Source organism: Geotrypetes seraphini, chromosome 17, assembly GCF_902459505.1.
Source record: "Geotrypetes seraphini chromosome 17, aGeoSer1.1, whole genome shotgun sequence".
Lineage (NCBI taxonomy): Eukaryota > Metazoa > Chordata > Amphibia > Gymnophiona > Dermophiidae > Geotrypetes > Geotrypetes seraphini.
This window is the reverse complement of record NC_047100.1, coordinates 36769313-36791469: the sequence shown is the minus strand read 5'-3', so window position 1 is coordinate 36791469 and position 22157 is coordinate 36769313. Positions and strand designations below refer to the sequence as shown.

Sequence of the window (22157 nt, the reverse complement as noted above, 5' to 3'; positions counted from 1 at the left end):
TGGGCGGCTGCTCTTTGAAGGACCTTCCTCTGAAGACGGTCTTTTTGGTGGACATTTCTTCCGCTAGGCGTGTTTCTGAGCTACAGGCTTTCTCTTGTAGGGCTCCCTTTTTGGAGTTTTCTAGGGAGCAGGTTGTCTTGCGGCCTGTTCCTTCCTTTTCTGCCAATAGTAGTTTTTCCTTTTCATGTCAATCAATCTGTGGTCCTCCCGGTCTTGTGTAGTTGGGAGGGCTCTTCTGAGCAAAGTCAGCTGAGCATGTTGGATGTTGGTCGGGTCCTTCGCTCTTATGTGCACCGGACCCAGGTGATCAGGAAATAAAATCATCTCTTTGTCCTTCTGACTGGTCCTCTTAGGGGGGCTGGCGCTTCTAGGGCTACTATTGCATGCTAGATCAAGGAGACTTTTGCTTCCGCTTCTCTTCTGGGGCAGCAGCCCGTTCCGGAGTTTCTCAAAGCTCATTCTACTTGGGGTCAGGCGGCTTCTTGGGCTGAGTCGTCGCTCGTGCCTCCAGTGGACATTTGTACGGCTGCGGTTTGGTCTTCCTTGTATTCCTTTGTCAGACTTTTTCGGGTAGATGTTCTGGCGCGTCAGGACGCGGTGTTCGGTGTGTGTGTTCTGGTGTCGGCCCTTCGGGGGTCCCGCCCGTGTGAGGGACTGCTTTGGTACGTCCCATTCTTAAAGATTAACATCTACTGGTCTGGAGAGTGCTAAAGAAGGAGAAATTAGGTTCTTACCTGCTAATTTACTTTCTTTTAGCTTCTCCAGACCAGTAGAGGTCCCCACCCTGTCTATTGTTGTTGTGCTTGGGGCTGTTTCGCGGGCAGTTTTTGTTTTTTGCTGCGGGTTCTAGTATTTTTCTAGGGCCGGGGAGAATTAAAGAACAGCGGCTGTGGCTCGGCTGGCTTAGCTGGCGAACTGTGGGGACATTTTCCTTCTGGTATTTCTCCTCTGCATTTTCCAACAGCATTTGGGTATGTTATTTGTTACTCCTGTTCGGAGTATTGTTTTCTTTCTGTTTTCCAGTTCTTAGTTCTGCTTGGCTATTTGGCAGACTGATGTAAATAGAGAAGGGAGTATATTATTTATCCCAGGACAAGCAGGCAGCTATTCTTGACTGATGGGTGACGGCACCGACGGAGCCCCGGTACGGACAATTTTAGAGTGATTGCACTCTAAGAACTTAGAAAGTTCTGGTAGGCCGCACCGCGCACGCGCGAGTGCCTTCCCGCCCGACAGAGGCGCGCGGTCCCCAGTTTCTTAGTTTCCGCGGAGCTAAGAAGACGCGTCTCTCTCAACGGCTGTTGTGAGAGGATTTTTTGTAACTTCCCGCTCGCGAAAACTTTTTGAGGAAATCTTATTTCCTTTCCTTTTTTCTTTATTTTCTTTCTTTAAAAAAAAAAAACAAAAAAACATTTTGTTTTTTTGCCTGTTTTTTGGTTTTGCCCCGGCGGGGCCTTTAGCCACCATCGAGGCCTCGGCCTTCGATTTGGCTGAAGCCGTTTTTACATTCATGCCCCCCCAACCCGGCTTCAAAAAGTGCCAGCGGTGTGCATGACCAATTTCACTAACTGATCCTCATAATTGGTGTCTCCAGTGTCTTGGTCCCGACCATCGAGCGTCAACCTGCACCCGCTGTGCAACTTTAAAAAAGAGAACTCTTAAAAATCGAGAGATTCAACAAAAATTATTGTTTGGTGCCGAAATGTCTGATTCTACACCGGCACCGACATCAGCACCGGCGCAGTCGGCACCCACATCATCGACACCACGCGATACCGCGGCGGTGTCGACTCCAGGTAAGCCGGCTAAGAAGCCTTCCCCGTTGGAGTGTCCTCCGGTCTCGATGGCAGCGAGTCCAATCCTGCCGACCTCGAGGCGCCCACGGAAGCGCTCCGCTCCAATAGAGGTGAGCCCCTCGACATCGGGATCCTCATCCTCGGAGCGTAGAGCGGCACCGCAGGTACCATTAAAGAAAAAGACGGTACCGGTGCCTTCCCTTGAGGAGCGTATAGCTGCTGTTCTGAAAGCACAACTTAAAGAACAGCTACAGCACCTCCTACCTCCAGCCCTGGCATCGAATTTACCGGTACCAGTCCGGTCTGAGCCACCGGTACCGATAGTGGACCGTCCTATTTTATCGACGTCCACTCTATCGGTACCGGTACAGTCGGTTTCCTCGGTCTCCATGCCGATTCTGGCGCCGGAGCCGAGAGCTCACCATCAAGCTGTACAGACTTCGGCTCCGGTGCGTACTGTGACATCTCCCAGGACCGAATCAGGCAGGTCGGGGAAGTTTCTTCGCAAGTCCCGGCATTTAGAGCCTTCCACTCCAGAGTCTCGAGACCGGAGTTTTCAGGTTCGAGACCCTGACTTATGGGGTGACTCGGAGGATCCTATTCTTTCCGAGGGAGAATGTTCTTCTGGTGATGAGGACCCGTCTGTTTTAGGAGCCTCCTCAAGACCAGAAGTGTCTTCTTTTTCTTCATTTTTGAAGGAAATGTGTGACTCTCTCTCCATTCCTTTGGAGGCTGAGTCAAAGAAATCCAAGGCTTTCCTTGATGCCTTGGACTTTGACCAGCCTCCAAAGGAATACCTTAAGTTACCTCTCCATGATATTTTGAGAGAGACATTTTATAAGAATCTGGAATCCCCTTTAACTATTCCTGGAGCTCCTAGAAAGTTGGATTCCTTGTATAAGGTCATTCCTATCCCTGGGTTTGACAAGCCCCAACTACCTCATGAGTCCCTTTTAGTTGAGTCCACTTTAAAAAAGTCCAAAGGGGCTAGTGTATATGCCTCAGTCCCTCCTGGCAGAGAGGGCAAATCTATGGACAAGTTTGGTAAAAGGCTATACCAAAATGCTATGTTAGCAAATCGATCAGGAAATTATGCATTCCATTTCTCTTTCTATCTTAAGCAGCTAATACAAACTCTCACTGCTTTTGAGAAATATCTTCCTGATCGGAAAAAGTCTGCTTTTCACCACACTTGTACATCTCTTTTACAGCTCAGAAAATTAATGGTAAGATCCATCTATGATACTTTCGAGCTGACCTCCAGAGCCACAGCCATGTCAGTGGCCATGCGAAGGCTAGCCTGGCTTCGTGTTTCAGAACTGGACGTTAATCACCAGGATAGGCTAGCCAATGCACCTTGCTTAGGGGATGAGCTGTTTGGAGATTCCATGGACTCCACTACTCAGAAACTATCGGCTCATGAGACCAGATGGGACACGCTTCTTAAAACTAAGAAGCCTCCACCAACCAGGCCCTTTCGTCCACAATCTACCTACCAATGTAGATTTGTGGCTCGTCCTCTGCCTCAAACTGCACAACAACCTAGACGTCAGAGGCAACAGCGACCAGCTGCTAGACAACCTCAGCAACAACAGCAGGTAAAACCTACCCCTGCACAAAAGTCTACACAACCCTTTTGACTTGGTTCTCCAGAACATAGCCAGTCTTCTTCCTTCTACCCAACTTCCACAGCCTATAGGAGGACGCCTTTCTTATTTCATAAGCCGTTGGGAACTTATCACATCAGATCAGTGGGTTCTGAACATCATCCACCACGGCTACTCTCTCAACTTTCAGACTCTACCTCCTCCAAGTCAACCAAAAGAGTCTGCTTCGCACACTCAGTCTTTCCTTCTTCTCCAGGAGGTTCAATCCCTTCTACTTTTGAACGCCATAGAGGAGGTTCCTCTAGATCAAAAGGGACAGGGATTCTACTCCCATTACTTTTTAGTCCCCAAAAAAACAGGAGATCTCAGACCCATTCTAGATCTCCGCGATCTCAACAAATGTTTGGTCAAAGAAAAGTTCAAAATGCTTTCTCTAGCCACTCTTTATCCTTTTCTAAATCAAGGCGATTGGCTATGTTCTCTCGATCTCAAAGAAGCATACACTTATATACCGGTCAATCTGGCCTCCAGACAATACCTACGCTTCATGATCAATCGTTGTCATTACCAATACAAGGTGCTACCCTTTGGTCTTGCCTCCTCTCCGAGAGTATTCACCAAATGTCTGATTGTGGTGGCTGCCTTTCTACGCTCTCACCACCTTCAGGTCTTTCCTTACCTGGACGACTGGTTAATCAATGCCAATACATCTCAGACTGTTCTCCTGGCCACCAACCAAACCATCAGGTTTCTTCAACTTTTGGGGTTCGAGATCAATCTACCCAAATCTCATCTCATCCCCACTCAGAGACTTCAATTCATAGGAGCTGTCTTGGACACAATCCTCATGAGAGCGTTCCTGCCGTCCAACCGTCTTCAAACGCTTCAATCTCTATGTCAGCAGGTGCTTCCACAGCATTCCATCACAGCAAAGCAAATGATGATTCTCTTGGGTCACATGGCCTCCACAGTTCATGTCACACCCCTTGCACGTCTTCATCTGCGCACTCCTCAATGGACACTAGCTACCCAATGGTCCCAAGCGACGGATCCTTGCTCACGTCGCATATCTGTGACATCATCTCTTCGTCAGTCTCTACAATGGTGGTTGGTATCCTCAAATCTATCCAGAGGTCTTCTGTTCCATCAACCTCCTCATCAACTCGTCATCACCACCGATGCATCTCCTTATGCATGGGGAGCTCATTTGAACGAGTTCCAAACTCAAGGATTTTGGACTGCTCAGGAAAAGAAGCGTCACATCAATTTCCTGGAACTCAGAGCGATGTTTTATGCCCTCAAGGCCTTCCAGCATCTTCTCTTTCCTCAAGTTGTCCTGTTGTGCACAGACAATCAAGTTGCGATGTACTACATCAACAAGCAGGGTGGGACGGGCTCTCGCCTCTTATGCCAGGAAGCCCAGAAGATCTGGACTTGGGCCATAAATCACCATCTATTCCTGAAAGCTATTTACATTCAGGGAGAGGAGAATTCCTTAGCGGACAAGCTCAGCAGAATTCTCCAGCCTCACAAATGGACAATCGATCCTGTAACTCTACAATCCATCTTCGCTCAGTGGGGCACTCCTCAGATAGACCTCTTTGCAGCTCCTCACAATCATCAGCTGCCCCTATTCTGCTCCAGACTCTACTCTCCTCACCGTCTGGCAGCGGATGCTTTTCTCCTCGATTGGTCCAATCTGTTCCTGTACGCTTTCCCTCCTCTGCCTCTCATGTTGAGAACCTTATTCAAACTCAAGAGGGATCAAGCAACCATGATTCTGATTGCTCCGAGGTGGCCCAGGCAACATTGGTTCTCCCTTCTACTTCAACTCAGTTCCAGGGAACCTTTTCTTCTGCCTCTGTATCCTTCTCTGCTTACTCAGCATCAGGAAACCCTTCTACATCCCAACCTACAGTCTCTGCACCTGACAGCTTGGTATCTCTCGGGCTGACTTCTCATGATACACTCTTGTCTCAGCCTGTTCGTTCAATTCTGGATGCCTCCAGGAAACCGGCCACTCTTCAATGTTACCATCAGAAGTGGACACGGTTTTCTTCATGGTGTCTTCGTCATCATTATGATCCCACTTCCCTTGCAGTGGAGACCTTGTTGGATTATCTCCTTTCTTTGTCAGACTCTGGCCTCAAGTCCACGTCAATCAGAGTCCATCTTAGTGCTATAGCAGCTTTTCATGAGCCAGTCCATGGAAAACTCCTCTCAGCTCATCCCTTGGTGTCCAGGTTCATGCGGGGTCTTTTTAATCTGAAACCACCTCTTAAAGCCCCTCCTGTTGTCTGGGATCTTAATGTAGTTCTTTCCGCTTTAATGAAGCCTCCATTTGAACCCTTGGCTACTGCTTCTTTCAAGTTTCTCACTTGGAAGGTACTTTTCCTTATTGCTCTAACCTCTGCCAGGAGGGTCAGTGAGCTACATGCACTAGTGTCGGATCCACCTTTTACGGTCTTTCATCATGACAAGGTGGTTCTGCGTACACATCCAAAGTTTCTCCCGAAGGTTGTCTCTGAATTCCATCTCAACCAATCCATAGTTCTGCCTGTCTTCTTTCCGAAACCTCACTCTCATTCTGGAGAACAGGCTCTACATACTTTGGACTGTAAGAGGGCTCTGGCTTACTATTTAAACCGTACTAAGCCCCATAGATCATTCCCTCAACTCTTTCTGTCCTTTGATCCGAATAAATTGGGACGTCCTGTTTCTAAACGTACGTTGTCTAATTGGCTGGCAGCGTGCATTTCATTCTGTTATGCAAAGACCGGTCTGACACTGGAAGGTTCTGTCACAGCCCATAAAGTCCGAGCTATGGCAGCATCTGTAGCTTTCCTCCGGTCCACGCCCATTGAGGAAATCTGCAAAGCTGCCACTTGGTCCTCAGTTCATACTTTTACATCTCATTATTGTCTGGACACATTTTCCAGACGGGATGGACACTTCGGCCAATCTGTTTTGCAAAATTTGTTTTCATAATGGCCAACCTTCCCTCCATCCCTCTTTTTGTTAGCTTGGAGGTCACCCATCAGTCAAGAATAGCTGCCTGCTTGTCCTGGGATAAAGCACAGTTACTTACCGTAACAGGTGTTATCCAGGGACAGCAGGCAGATATTCTTGCGTCCCTCCCACCTCCCCGGGTTGGCTTCTTAGCTGGCTTATCATAACTGGGGACCGCGCGCCTCTGTCGGGCGGGAAGGCACTCGCGCGTGCGCGGTGCGGCCTACCAGAACTTTCTAAGTTCTTAGAGTGCAATCACTCTAAAATTGTCCGTACCGGGGCTCCGTTGGTGCCGTCACCCATCAGTCAAGAATATCTGCCTGCTGTCCCTGGATAACACCTGTTACGGTAAGTAACTGTGCTATACTGTCCCACAGTTTTGTTTTCAGTCTCCACCTGCTGGTCATGATTGGATATATACCCATTCGTAAAGATTAACCTCTACTGGTCTGGAGAAGCTAAAAGAAAGTAAATTAGCAGGTAAGAACCTAATTTCTCCTTATCTGTGTAACTAACATTATCCCAGGACAAGCAGGCAGATATTCTTGACTGATGGGTGACGGCACCGACGGAGCCCCGGTACGGACAATTTTAGAGTGATTGCACTCTAAGAACTTGGAAAGTTCTAGTAGGGCCGCACAGCGCATGCGCGAGTGCTTCCCGCCCGACAGGCGCGCGGTCCCCAGTTTCTTAGTTTCTGCGGAGCTAAGAAGTTGCACTTTTCAACGGCTGTTGAAAATATTTTTTCCTGACGCCTTCCCGCTCGCGAAATCTGTTAGGAAATTGTATTTCCTTTTTTTTTTTCTTTTATTATTTTATTAAAAAAAAAAAAAAAATTATTACTTTCTTTTTCTTTTCTTTAGTCGGTTTTGCCCCGGAGGGGCCTGCTGCCACCATCGAGGCCTCGGCCTTCGATTTGGCAGAAGCTGTTTTTACTTTCATGCCCCCCCCAGCCAGGGTTTAAGAAGTGCCAGCGGTGTGCACGGCCTATCTCTCTTACAGACCCGCACAACTGGTGATTACAGTGCCTAGGTCCAGAGCATCAGGCTTCCTCCTGCACCCGCTGTACCACTTTGAAAAAACGTACATTAAAAAACCGACAAATCCAGCAATGGTTGCTTTTCGGTGCCGACATGTCTGACCCGGCGGCATCGACACCAGCATCGGCCCCAACTCAATCTGCACCCACTTCGTCGACGCCGCACAACACCGCGCTGGCGTCGCAACACCCAGGTAAGCCGGCTAAGAAGCCATCCCCGCTGGAGCATCCTCCGGTCTCGATAGCAGCGAGCCCAGTCCTGCCGACCGCGAGGCGCCCGCGGAAGCGCTCCGCCCCTATTGAGGTTAGTCCCTCAACCTCGGGCTCCTCATCTTCGGGGCGTCGAGCGGCACCGCAGGTACCGCAGAAGAAAAAGGCGGTACCGGTGCCTTCTCTGGACGAACGCATTGCAGCCGTCCTGCAGGTGCAGCTAAAGGAGCAGTTACAACAGCTCCTTCCTGCTCTCTTGGCACCGAGCCTTCCAGTCCCGGTCCAGTCTGAGCCACCGGTACCAGCAGTGGAGCAGCCTCTTTTGTCTGCGTCCACTTTGTCGGTACCGGTCCACTCCGCTTCATCGGTCTCGATGCCAGTCCTCGCACCGGAACCGAGAGCGCAACACCAGGCTGTTCAGACTTCGGCACCCATGCAGCCTGTAACATCTCCCGGTACCGTGTCTATGAGGTCAGGTAAGTCGGCACGCAAAACCCGACACCTGGAACCCTCCACTCCGGAGTCTCGAGACCGTAGCTCCCATATTAGGGACCCTGATCTGTGGGGTGACTCCGAAGAGCCTTTTCTTTCTGAGGGTGAGTGTTCCTCGGATGAGGATGATCCTACTGCCCCTGATCCATCCTCCAAACAAGATTCTACATCTTTCATTTCCTTCCTGAAAGATATGTGCGAATCTCTGTCTATTCCTTTGGAGGCTGAGTCTAAAAAATTCAAAGCCTTCCTTGATGCATTGGATTTTGACCAGCCTCCAAAGGAATTTCTCAAACTACCCCTCCATGACATCTTGAGGGAAATCTTTTATAAAAACCTTGACCATCCCAGGAGCTCCTCGTAAATTGGATTCTTTATACAAAGTGATTCCTATCCCTGGATTTGATAAGCTGCAGCTTCCACATGAATCCCTTCTTGTGGAATCTACGCTCAAAAAGTCTGCCGGAGCTAGTGTATATGCTTCTGTCCCTCCTGGCAGAGAAGGTAAAGCCATGGATAAGTTTGGTAAACGGTTATACCAGAATGCAATGCTAGCTAACAGATCTGGTAATTATGCTTTTCATTTTTCTTTCTATCTTAAGCATCTTCTTACCACCATGGCTTCATTTGAAAAGTACCTTCCTGAACGAAAACGACAGGCTTTTCACCACTGCTCGTCATCTCTCTTCCAACTCCGTAAGTTTATGGTTCGCTCAATATATGACACATTCGAACTAACTACCAGAGCAACGGCCATGTCTGTGGCTATGCGCCGCCTTGCTTGGCTCAGAGTATCGGAGCTTGATGTCAACCATCAAGATCGGTTGGCCAATGCACCATGCCTGGGGGATGAACTCTTTGGGGAATCCATGGACTCTACCACCCAAAAGCTCTCCGCCCATGAGACTAGATGGGATACTCTGCTAAAAACAAAAAAGAAGACTCCACCAGAGCGGCCTTTCAGACAGCAGTCGGCCTTTCAACGCCGTTATGTGGCCCGTCCCTTACCATCAGCTGCCCAACAACCTAGGCGCCAACGTCAGCAACAACGACAGACCCCTAGGCCACCACAGCAGCAACCTGCGAAGCCACCTCCACAGCAAAAGTCCACACAGCCCTTTTGACTTAGTTCTCCAGGGCATAGCCAGCTACCTACCATCTGCCCACCTACCTCAACCTATAGGTGGCCGTCTTACTTCTTTCCTCAGCCGTTGGGAGATCATCACCTCGGATCAATGGGTCCTCAACATCATCCGCCACGGCTACTCTCTCAACTTTCAGACACTTCCTGCCCAAAGTCTGCCAAGAGAATCTGCTTTGAACACTCCTCAGTCTTCCCTCCTTCTTCAGGAGGTTCAATCCCTCCTCCTTCTGAACGCCATAGAGGAAGTTCCTCTAGATCAAAAGGGGCAGGGATTCTACTCCCGTTACTTTCTAGTCCCCAAAAAAACAGGAGATCTCAGACCCATTTTAGATCTTCGCGATCTCAACAAATGCTTGGTCAAAGAAAAATTCAGGATGCTTTCTCTGGCCACTCTCTACCCTCTTCTCAATCAAGGCGACTGGCTATGCTCCCTCGATCTCAAGGAGGCATACACTCACATACCGGTCAATTTGGCCTCCAGACTAGAGAGCTGCACGGGAACGGGGATGACGGGAATCCCGCGGGACCCGAGGGGATCCCACGGATTTCCCCCTTTGGGTCACGGGGATCCCGTGGGGACGCCCCCTAGGGTCACGGGGATCCTGTGGGGACACCCCCTAGGGTCGCGGGGATCCTGTGGGGATGCCTCCGAGGGTCGCGGGGTTCCTGCGGGGTTGGATCGCAGTGCACTCAAGCTGCGAGGGTAGTCTCCTCCTTATCTGCCCTGTCGCAGCACACAGCCGAACGGAAATCTTCCCAATGTCAGCGCTGACGTCGGAGGGAGGGCTTAAGCAAAGCCCTCCCTTCCTCCGACGTCAGCGCTGACATCAGGAAGACTTCCGGTCGGCTGTGTGCGGCAGGGCAGGTAGGGAGAAGGCAATGGCGTACGAAAGAGGGGGGAGGGGCGGTCCGCCCCGGAGAATGTGCACAGCCGGTCAGGTCCCCCGATCGACCGACAACAGGCCGGCCGACAAATCTCCCTGCCCTGTAGCCGCGAATCTAAATTACCTCTTACAGCAGCTTCACTACTCCAGCTGCTGTAAGAAGGTAATTTAAATTCGTGGCTGCAGGACAGGGAGATTTGTCCGACCGGGCCTGTTCTGTTGTGCAAAAGCGCCACAAAGGTGGAGGCAGGGAGGGAGGAAAGGTGGAGTGGAGAAGAAAAGACGCTTAAGGGGGGAGAAGGCCGCTGAAAGCACTGGGGAAGACAAAGGGGTGGAAAAGAACACTGAAAGGACATGGGGTAAACGGGAGGAGGGGGGGAAGGACCCTGAAAGCACTGGGGAAGACAAAGGGGTGGAGAATGCCACTGAAAGGACATGGGGAAAACAGGGGTGGAGAAGGCCGCTGAAAGGACATGGGGAAGACAGAGGGGAGAAAGGCCGCTGAAAGGACATGGGGAAGACAGAGGGGGGAGAAGGACGCTGAAAGGACATGGGGAAGGCAGAGGGGGGAGAAGGATGCTGCCTGACAGGACATGGGGAAGATGGTGGGGGAGAAGGACACTGAAAGGAAATGGGGAAGAGGGAATGGGAAGAAGACGCTGGCAGGGAAGAAGACAGAGGTGCCAGACTATGGGGGGAGCGGAGGGAAAAAGATGGGTGCGAGACCAATTTGGGAGGGGGGAGAAAGGGAGAGGCACAGTAACAGAGCAAATGGAAGACAGAGAGAAGAGAGGCAGTGGATGGAAGGAATTGAATGAGAACATGAAGAAAGCAGAAACCAGGCAATAAAGGTAGGAAAAAAAATTCTTTTTTTTTTTTTTTTTGCTTAAGGATAAAGTAGTATATTAGTTGTGTTGATAAAAATTTATAAACATTAGAGGCTCTGGTAGAAACCCGTTTACAAAGTATGTATTCTTCCCAATTAATATTTCCAAATTAATAAAGTCTTTTTGCTTATTTTTAAATGGGTTTCTACCAGAGCCTTTAATTCAGTAGCATAATTAAATGAAATAACTATTTCTGTAGTTTATAGGGACGGGCGGGGACGTAGGGGATTCCTCGCGGGGACGGGTGGGGACGGAGGGATTCCTCGCGGGGACGGGTGGGAGTCCTCAAGGGGACGGGTGGGACTTTGGCGGGGACGGGTGGGATTTCTGACCCCGCACAACTCTCTACTCCAGACAGTACCTCCGCTTCATGATCAATCATTGTCATTACCAATACAAGGTGCTGCCCTTCGGTCTTGCCTCCTCTCCAAGAGTGTTCACCAAATGTCTGATTGTGGTGGCTGCCTTTCTACGCTCTCACCACCTTCAGGTCTTTCCTTACCTGGACAATTGGTTAATCAAGGCCAATTCATCTCAGACAGTACTCCTGGCCACCAACCAAACCATCCTATTTCTGCAACTTCTGGGGTTCGAGATCAATCTACCCAAATCTCATCTCATCCCCACTCAGAGACTTCAATTCATTGGAGCGGTGCTGGACACAGTCCTCATGAGAGCATTACTGCCGTCCAACCGTCTCCAAACTCTTCAATCTCTATGTCAGCAGCTACTTCTGCACAGTTCCATCTCTGCCAAGCAAATGATGATACTCTTGGGTCACATGGCCTCCACAGTTCATGTCACACCCTTCGCACGTCTTCACGCACTCCTCAATGGACCCTAGCTACCCAGTGGTCCCAAGCGACGGATCCGTGCTCACGACACATATCTGTGACATCATCTCTTCGTCAGTCACTACAATGGTGGTTAATATCCTCAAATCTCTCCAGAGGTCTTCTGTTCCATCTCCCTCCTCATCAACTTGTCATCACCACCGACGCCTCCCCCTATGCCTGGGGAGCTCATTTGACCGAATTCCAAACTCAAGGTCTTTGGACAGCCCAGGAAATGAAGCATCACATCAATTTCCTGGAACTCAGAGCGATGTTTTATGCCCTCAAGGCCTTCTAACATCTTCTCTTTCCTCAGGTCCTTCTGCTGTGCACAGACAATCAAGTTGCGATGTACTACATCAACAAACAGGGTGGGACAGGCTCTTGCCTCTTGTGCCAGGAAACCCAGAAGATTTGGGCTTGGGCCACAGATCACCAACTATTCCTGAAAGCTATCTACATTCAGGGGGAACAGAATTCCTTAGCGGACAAGCTCAGCAGAATTCTCCAGCCTCACGAGAGGACACTCGATCCTTTAACTCTACAATCCATCTTCGCTCGGTGGGGCACTCCTCAGATAGAACTCTTTGCAGCTCCTCACAATCACCAGCTGCCCCTCTTCTGCTCCAGACTCTACACTCCTCACCGTCTGGCAGCGGATGCATTTCTCCTGGATTGGTCCAATCTGTTCCTGTATGCTTTCCCTCCGCTTCCTCTCATGTTGCGAACCTTGTTCAAGCTCAAGAGGGAACAAGCCACCATGATTCTCATCGCTCCACGGTGGCCCAGGCAACATTGGTTCTCCCTTCTACTTCATCTCAGTTCCAGGGAGCCTATTCTTCTTCCATTGTTTCCTTCTCTACTTACACAGCATCAGGAGACCCTTCTGCATCCCAACCTCCAGTCTCTACACCTGACAGCTTGGTATCTCTCGGGCTGACTTCGAGTGATACTCTGTTATCTCAGCCCGTTCGTTCTATTCTAGATGCCTCCAGGAAACCGGCCACTCTGCAATGTTACCATCAGAAGTGGACACGATTTTCTTCCTGGTGTCTTCTCCATCATCATAATCCTACGTCCCTGGCAGTGGAGACCTTGTTGGATTACCTTCTTTCTTTGTCTGACTCTGGTCTCAAGTCTACTTCCATCAGAGTCCACCTCAGTGCTATTGCTGCTTTTCATGAGCCAGTTCATGGGAAACTTCTCTCAGCTCATCCTTTGGTTTCCAGATTCATGCGGGGTCTTTTCAATGTGAAACCACCTCTTAAGGCCCCTCCTGTAGTCTGGGATCTCAATGTGGTTCTCTCCGCCTTAATGAAGCCTCCGTTCGAACCTTTGGCTACAGCTCCTTTCAAGTTCCTTTCTTGGAAAGTGCTCTTCCTTATTGCTCTTACCTCTGCCAGGAGGGTCAGTGAGCTACATGCACTAGTTGCGGATCCACCTTTTACTGTCTTTCATCATGACAAGGTGGTTCTGCGTACACATCCAAAGTTTCTCCCGAAGGTTGTCTCTGAATTCCATCTCAACCAATCCATTGTTCTGCCTGTCTTCTTTCCGAAACCTCACTCTCATTCTGGAGAACAGGCTCTGCATACTTTGGACTGTAAGCGGGCTCTAGCTTACTATCTAGAGCGTACGAAACCCCACAGATCAGTTCCCCAACTCTTTCTGTCCTTTGATCCGAATAAATTGGGACGTCCTGTTTCTAAACGTACGTTGTCTAATTGGCTGGCAGCGTGCATTTCATTCTGTTATGCTCAGACCGGACTGACACTGGAAGGTTCTGTCACGGCCCATAAAGTCCGAGCGATGGCAGCATCTGTAGCTTTCCTCCGTTCCACTCCTATTGAGGAAATCTGCAAGGCTGCTACTTTTACATCTCATTATTGTCTGGATGCATTCTCCAGACGGGATGGACACTTCGGCCAATCTGTTTTGCAAAATTTGTTTTCTTAATGGCCAACCTTCCCTCCATCCCTCTTTTTGTTAGCTTGGAGGTCACCCATCAGTCAAGAATAGCTGCCTGCTTGTCCTGGGATAAAGCACAGTTACTTACTGTAACAGGTGTTATCCAGGGACAGCAGGCAGATATTCTTGCGTCCCACCCACCTCCCCGGGTTGGCTTCTTAGCTGGCTTATCCTAACTGGGGACCGCGCGCCTCTGTCGGGCGGGAAGGCACTCGCGCATGCGCGGTGCGGCCTACTAGAACTTTCCAAGTTCTTAGAATGCAATCACTCTAAAATTGTCCGTACCGGGGCTCCGTCGGTGCCGTCACCCATCAGTCAAGAATATCTGCCTGATGTCCCTGGATAACACCTGTTACGGTAAGTAACTGTGCTCTCCCCAGGCCCAGACAGTGATATCAAGCAGCACTATCTGGATAATTTTATTTATTGATTTATTTATTTATATACTACTGTATCCAAAGTTCTTGATGGTTCACAAGAGAACATACCGTATTTTTCTCTCCATAAGAGGCACTTTTTTCCACCCAGAAGTGGGTGGAAATCTCAGTGCGTCTTATGGAGTGAAGGTACAAATTTTAACCTCCCCACCCCCATCGTTTTAAAACTAGAACTGAGCAAGCATTCAGAAGTGGTGCCCGCCCACACAGAAGCACGTTTGTGCGCTGGCGCCCACGTGCCGATAATCAGCAGGCAGCAGCCCTGCAAAGCACCAGCGACCGGCCCAATTAGACAAGTGTCCAGGCCCAGGCATTAGCGCACTTGTGCACCACGGGCCCCGACAAGCAGCAAGCAAGCTGTCCACCGACCTCCAACATTGAAAGGTACCACCGGGGGGGGGGGGCTGGGGGGCTGGGACATAATTTAACAGTGCTGGGGGGCTGAGATTGAATTTAAATGTGCTGGGGGGGTATGTAAAAATAATGATTGATTGGAGGGGAGCTGGGTTGGAATTTAAAAGTGCTGGGGGGCTGGGATTGATTTAAAGGTACTGGGGGTACATGGGGGATGATTTATGATACTGGGGGGGGCATGTTGTTTGGGGGGATGATTTAGTGTACTGGGGGAATCGGGGTATGGGGGATGATTTAAGGGATATGGAGGATGATTTAAAGTACTGAGGGCATGTGGTTGTATGGGGGATGATTTAAGGTACTGGGGGCTCGTGGGGGTATGGGGGATGATTTAAGGTACATGGGGGTATAAGGGGATGATTTAAGGTATTGTGGGGGTGTGGGGCCTACCTGCCCCTAGGCCTGCCTGCTTGTCACTAGGCCACTAGGCCTGCTTACCTGTCACTAGGCCTGCCTGCCTGCCTATCACTAGGCCACTAGGTCTGCCTGCTCTGTGCCCTGCCCCGGCCTACCACTAGACCACCAGAGGGGGGGTAGGTTACAGAGCCTGGCAGGGAGGGGGAACAGGATGCAGAGCCTGGCAGGGAGAATTTAGTTCAGAATGTTTATTTTCTTGTTTTCCTCCTCTAAATCTAGGGTGCGTCTTATGATCAGGTGCGTCTTATGGAGCGAAAAATACGGTATATCAAGTTTTAACAAAACGGACACAATTCAGTAATATAATTTAATATAATTTTAGTTTGTCATAACGTCAGACATGATTTTAGAGTATTTTGCAGGATCTGATGTCTGGTGGTTGCATTTATTAACAGACTTCTGTCTGATCAAGTTGAAATGATAAGATATTGCCTCTTGAAGGATCTCTAAATTCAGTTGAATTATTTCCATTTCTTTCTTGTCTCTCTTAGACCAAAGAAGCACTCCTTAAGATACTGGGAGACATGAAGGAGTATGATTACTTTAATTTTATATTGTTTGCCTCAGAAGTAAAACCATGGCAACCATCTTTAATCAAAGCCACATCTGAAAATGTGACTGAAGCTAAGAAATTTGTCAAGTCTATTGGTGCTTTGGGAGGTATGCACCACATATAGGACCTAATTCTGTATATGGCGCTGAATACTAATAGCTTGTTGGCTTTCACGGAGCACAATTTAATATTTTTTAGTATATTTAAGATTATATATTTAATTCTCTTATGTGTAGAAGTGCTGAATAATTGATGCCAATAAAAGTTAGTGTTAAGCGCTATTCTACAAACAGCACTCAGGGTTGGCCACTGTTTATAGAATACATTTGAAATTGGGATCCACTCCGATTTTGGCCACGGGAATTTAATACTCATGGATCTTCTTTATTCTATAAAACTGTGCCTAAATTCCAGGAATGTCCACGAACTGCTCATGTCCCTCTCATGGCCACACCCCCTTTGGATCCACAGATAAAATTGATGCATAGATTATCCCAGGACAAGCAGGCAGGTATTCTCACTAGTGGGTGATGTCATCCGACAGAGCCCCGATACGGACGTCTCACAAGCATATTTTGCTTGAAGAAACTCAGAAGTTTCGAGATGCCCGCACCGCGCACGCGCCAGTGCCTTCCCGCCCGATGCTCCAGGCGTGTCTCCTCAGTTCTTTTCTTTCCGCGGAGCTGAGAAGTTTTACTTCAATTCTGCGCTGACTGAATTCCCGTTTTTGCCTTCTAATTGCCGCGTTTTTGGGTTTATTTTACTCTTTATCGTGTGTTTTCTTTATTTATTCTTTTTTTTTTTTTTTTTTTAATTTTTTCTTCCGGCGAGTCGGCCGGGTCGGCCACGTGGCTCAGGCCCCGCTCCTTCGATCTCGCGGCGGAGCTTTTTCGGCCTATGTCCCAGCCAATCACCGGTTTTAAAAAGTTAAGCAAGTGCCAGCGCGCGATTTCGCTGACGGACCCGCATCGACGCTGCCTGCAGTGTCTTGGTCCAGAACATTTCCCAAAATTGTGCTGGCCTTGTTCCACTCTTACAGCGCGGGCGTTTAAGCGGCGCTGTCTGTTGTGGGAGTCGATGTTCAAGATGGAAGCTGCTAAAGAACCTTCGACTTCGACTTCATCGGCCGCTTCGTCTGTCCATGCGAAGCCAGCTACTACTCCTGCTACTCCGGGCCTTCTGAAGCCGGCTTCGTTCACTCCGGCTTCGGCCCCGAGTTCGGCGCCGGTGCCTGTCCCCGTCTCCTCGGCTCAGGTACTGCCTTCCACCATTCCGCCTGTTGTCATTAAGGTGCCGAAAGCTTCCAAGCAGAAGCACTCGACCACGAAGGAGCGCGAAGACCGTGCTGGAGGACCCCCTTTCGGTGCGGATCCCTCCACATTGGCTTCGCTACGGTCCCTGTTGGAAGCTCAGTTTGTCAAGCTCATGCAAACTATGGGACCCAGATTAATCGCCTCCATCCAGGGTGACCTTCCGGTCCCGATTCCAGGGGGCGGACCGCCCCCTCCTCCTCCTCCTCGCCGATCGATCTCGCTGCTTGGCGAGGAGGAGCGGCGGAGGGCGGCCGAACCCTCGAGGCGGGCTTCCTTTAGCGACATGCCTCCTTTAAAGCCCATCACGCCTCCACGACAACATGGTGGTGTTCCCCCTGTAGGTAATCTAAGTCCTGGGCATAGCAAATCTCAGGAAGAGTTCTTCCGCACTCCATACCAGGCCTGGGCTGCGTCGCGTGAAGTGTCAACCATTCAGCCTCTTCGATCTACCGCTTCGAGTCCCATTCATTCGCTGGAAGCTTCAGGGGTCCATGCGAAGTATCGACATTCTCGCTCTCCCTCCAGGCACCGGGAGGGGCATTGCTCCAGGCATTCATCACGGCACTCCTCGCGTCATTCTGAGGTTTCACCGCAGAAGAAGCTGCCACGTCTGGGGTACTCTTCCTCTGACATGTCTCCCCCAGAGGGGCCGGAGTACGAGGAACCGTCTACTTCTTATTCTCCTTGTCGATCCCAAGTCTCTCTGGATCCTGAGGCCTCAACTTCGTCCAGTCCCTCTCGGAGACCTGTACTGGCAGACCAGTTGTCTTTTTCTTCCTTTCTCCGGCAGATGGCAGATGACTTGGATGTTACTTTGGACACTGGGTCTCGATATTCTAAAGAGTATCTCGACATCATGCACTTACCTCATCCTCCTGCAGAGTCTCTTCGACTTCCTCTCCATAAATTGCTTGATCAGACATTTATGAGATGTTTTGAGACACCTTATTCTATTCCTGCGGTCCCGGGCAAATTAGATGCAAGATACCGCATTGTCCATCACAAGGGTTTCGAGGGCGCTCAACTCTTTCACCAATCCCTGCTGGTCGAATCCTCCCTCAAGCGATCTCATCCCTCCCAGGTGTATGCCTCTGTGCCACCGGGTCGCGAGGGCAGGACGAGGGCAGGATAAGTTCGGGAGGAGAATCTACCCGAGTTCTTAATTATAATTTCTACTTTGCTTCTTATTTGGAGTTCTTCTTGCCGGTACTTCAAAAATTTACTCCCTACATCGATTCTCAGGCTCAATTTGAGTTCGAGGAAGTGGTAGCCTCACTTTCCCAGCTGCGTCTCCAGCTGATGCAATCCTCGTACGATGCCTTTGAACTCTCGGCACGTGCTGCCGCCTGTTCCGTGGCCATGCGTCGGTTGGCATGGCTTCGAACAATTGACATGGATCCGAACCTCCAGGACAGGCTTGCCAATGTGCCTTGTGCAGGAGCAGATCTGTTTGACGAGTCAATCGAGACTGTCATGAAGAAACTTTCGGACCACGAAAAGTCTTTCCAATCTATCCTTAGGCCTAAGCCCAAGCCTCAACAGTCTCGACCTACTAGACCGCCCTTGATCTATCAGCGGCGTTACACTCCACGGCAGGCTCCGGCTGCAAGGCAACCAGCGAAGAGGCAGCCTCCTCAGAAGGCTCAGCAGAAGCCTCAGCCGCCGGCGGCACCCAAGGCTACTCAGCCTTTTTGACTCCATTCCAGGGAGCATAACCGACCTCGTTCTGCATCCTCCTGTTTTTCCCATCGGGGGTCGCCTCCACCATTTTTACCATCGATGGGCGGCTATTACCACCGACCTCTGGGTCCTTTCCATCGTAAGAGAAGGATACTCTCTTCAATTCCATCGGGTCCCTCCGGACCACCCTCCAAGAGAGTATCCTTCCAACTTGACGCAGACCGCCCTCCTTCTTCAGGAAGCTCAAGGTTTGCTCCGGCTTCGGGCCGTCGAGCCGGTCCCGGTGGACCAGCACGACCGGGGTTTTTACTCCCGGTACTTCCTCGTCCCGAAGAAGACGGGCGACCTGCGACCCATTCTGGGCCTTCGGGTCCTCAACAAGTTCTTGGTCAAGGAGAGGTTTCGCATGCTGACCCTTGCTTCTCTCTATCCCCTCCTCGAGCAGAACGACTGGTTATGCTCTCTGGATCTCAAGGAGGCCTACACTCACGTTCCCATTCATCCGGCCTCCCACAAGTTCCTCAGATTTCGGGTAGGACATCTACATCTGCAGTATCGAGTGCTTCCATTCGGCCTGTCCTCTTCTCCCAGAGTCTTCACGAAGTGTCTGGTGGTGGTGGCCGCTGCACTCCGGAACAGGGGTCTTCAGGTGTTTCCCTACCTCGACGACTGGCTCATCAAGGCCCCCTCAGCTCCAGAGGTCATTTCGGCGACCCTGGCTACGATTTGCTTCCTGTAGAGTTTGGGCTTCGAGATCAACTTCCCCAAATCTCATCTACAGCCTACTCAGTCTCTCCCCTTCATCGGGGCAGTCCTGGATACCATTCAACTCCGAGCATTCCTTCCTCCTCAGCGCATGGATGCTCTTCTTCATCTCTGCCGGTCTGTGTCTTCTCGCCAGTCCATCTCAGCGAGACACATGATGGTCTTCCTGGGCCACATGGCTTCTACAGTTCATGTGACGCCTTTTGCCAGACTCCATCTCAGAATTCCTCAGTGGACCCAGGCTTCTCAGTGGACTCAGGTGTCAGACCCGTTGACTCGACACATCATAGTCACTCCTGCCCTTCGGCAGTCTCTACTTTGGTGGATGATCTCTTCGAATCTATCCAGAGGTTTGCTGTTTCACACTTCTTCCCACCAGAAGGTTCTCACCACCGATTCTTCGACTTATGCGTGGGGAGCTCACCTAGATGGTCTTCGCACTCAGGGGTTCTGGACCGGTGCGGACAGATTCCATCAAATCAATCTTCTGGAGCTCAGAGCCATCTTCAATGCTCTTCAAGCTTTTCAACATCTGCTTCACGACATGGTGGTCCTCATTCGTACAGACAATCAGGTCACCATGTATTATGTCAACAAGCAGGGGGGCACGGGCTCGGCCTCCCTCTGCCAGGAAGCTCTTTGAGTCTGGGATTGGGCTGTTCGCCACAACGCCTTCCTCAAAGCTGTCTACATTCAGGGGAAGGACAATGTCTTGGCAGACAACTTGAGTCGTCTCCTCCAGCCTCACGAATGGACTCTCCATTCCAACCCCCTTTATCAGATCTTTGCACAATGGGGGACGCCTCAGATAGACCTCTTTGCGGCTCCCCACAACTTCAAACTGCCTCAGTTTTGCTCCAGGATCTACACTCCCCATCGCCTCGAGGCAGATGCCTTTCTGCTGGATTGGGGGACTCGCTTTCTGTATGCGTTTCCTCCATTTCCTCTCATTCAGAAGACGCTGGTCAAGTTGAGAGGCGACCATGCCACCATGATTCTGATAGCTCCTCGGTGGCCCAGACAACCTTGGTTCTCCCTTCTACTTCAACTCAGCAGCAGGGAGCCGGTACTTCTTCCAGTGTTTCCTTCACTACTTACTCAGCATCAAGGATCACTGCTTCATCCCAACCTGCAGTCTCTCCACCTGACAGCTTGGTTCCTCTCAACGTAACTCCTCACCAGTTTTCCCAGGCGGTGAGGGATGTCTTGGAGGCTTCCAGGAAGCCTGCTACTCATCAATGCTACTCCCAGAAATGGACTAGATTTTCTTCCTGGTGTGTTTCCAATTCCAAGGAGCCTCAGAGAGCCTCCCTATCCTCTGTATTGGACTATCTTCTACACCTGTCTCAGTCTGGTCTCAAGTCTACATCTATACGAGTCCACCTGAGTGCTATTGCGGCTTTCCATCAGCCTCTACAAGGGAAACCTCTCTCTGCTCATCCTGTGGTTTCCAGATTTATGAAAGGACTTTTTCATGTCAATCCTCCTCTCAAACCTCCTCCAGTAGTTTGGGATCTCAATGTTGTCCTTTCTCAGCTTATGAAACCTCCTTTTGAGCCTCTCAACAAGGCTCCACTTAAGTTTCTCACCTGGATAGTGGTTTTTCTGGTGGCCCTCATGTCTGCTCGCAGGGTCAGTGAGCTTCAGGCCTTAGTGGCGGATCCACCGTTCACAGTATTCCATGATGACAAGGTGGTCCTCCGCACTCATCCAAAATTCCTCCCTAAAGTGGTCTCTGAATTTAATCTCAACCAATCCATTGTACTTCCAGTGTTTTTTCCGAAGCCTCATTCTCATCCTGGAGAATCAGCTCTTCATACTCTGGACTGTAAACGTGCTTTGGCTTTCTACCTGGATCACACCAAGCCGCACAGAACTGCTCCTCAACTTTTTGTCTCCTTTGATCCAAACAAGTTGGGACGAACTGTATCGAAGCGCACCATCTCCAACTGGATGGCGGCTTGTATCTCTTTCTGCTATGCCCAGGCTGGATTACCCCTTCCCTGTAAGGTCACAGCCCATAAGGTCAGAGCAATGGCAGCCTCTGTAGCCTTCCTCAGATCGACACCAATTGAGGAAATTTGTAAGGCTGCCACTTGGTCCTTGGTTCATACATTCACCTCTCATTATTGTCTGGATATTTTCTCCAGACGGGATGGACAGTTTGGCCAAACAGTGTTACAAAATTTATTCTCCTAAGTTGCCAACTCTCCTGCCATCCCATTGAGGTTAGCTTGGAGGTCACCCACTAGTGAAAATACCTGCCTGCTTGTCCTGGGATAAAGCAATGTTACTTACCATAACAGTTGTTATCCAGGGACAGCAGGCAGCTATTCTCACGTCCCACCCACCTCCCCTGGGTTGGCTTCTCGGCTAGCTACCTGAACTGAGGAGACACGCCCGGAGCATCGGGCGAGAAGGCACTGGCGCGTGCGCGGTGCGGGCATCTCGAAACTTCTGAGTTTCTTCAAGCAAAATATGCTTGTGAGACGTCCGTATCGGTGCTCTGTCGGATGACATCACCCACTAGTGAGAATAGCTGCCTGCTGTCCCTGGATAACAACTGTTACGGTAAGTAACATTGCTTTTTCCACCTCGACACGACCTGTGACGTACTTAAATGTCTCAATCATGTCACCCCTCTCCCTGTGCTCCTCCAGAGAGTAGAGCTGCAACTTGCCCAGTCTTTCCTCGTATGAGAGACCCTTG

General features: G+C 50.2%; 1 protein-coding gene across 1 annotated transcript in view; it reads left to right on the top strand.

The window, feature by feature from the left end:
- The window catches only part of LOC117351355 (inter-alpha-trypsin inhibitor heavy chain H3-like), a 147536-nt gene that overhangs the window by 40762 nt on the left and 84617 nt on the right, over window positions 1-22157 (top strand). Inside the window, 1 exon segment of the mRNA XM_033926552.1 lies at window positions 15629-15797. Coding sequence (XP_033782443.1) covers window positions 15629-15797 — 169 coding nt within the window.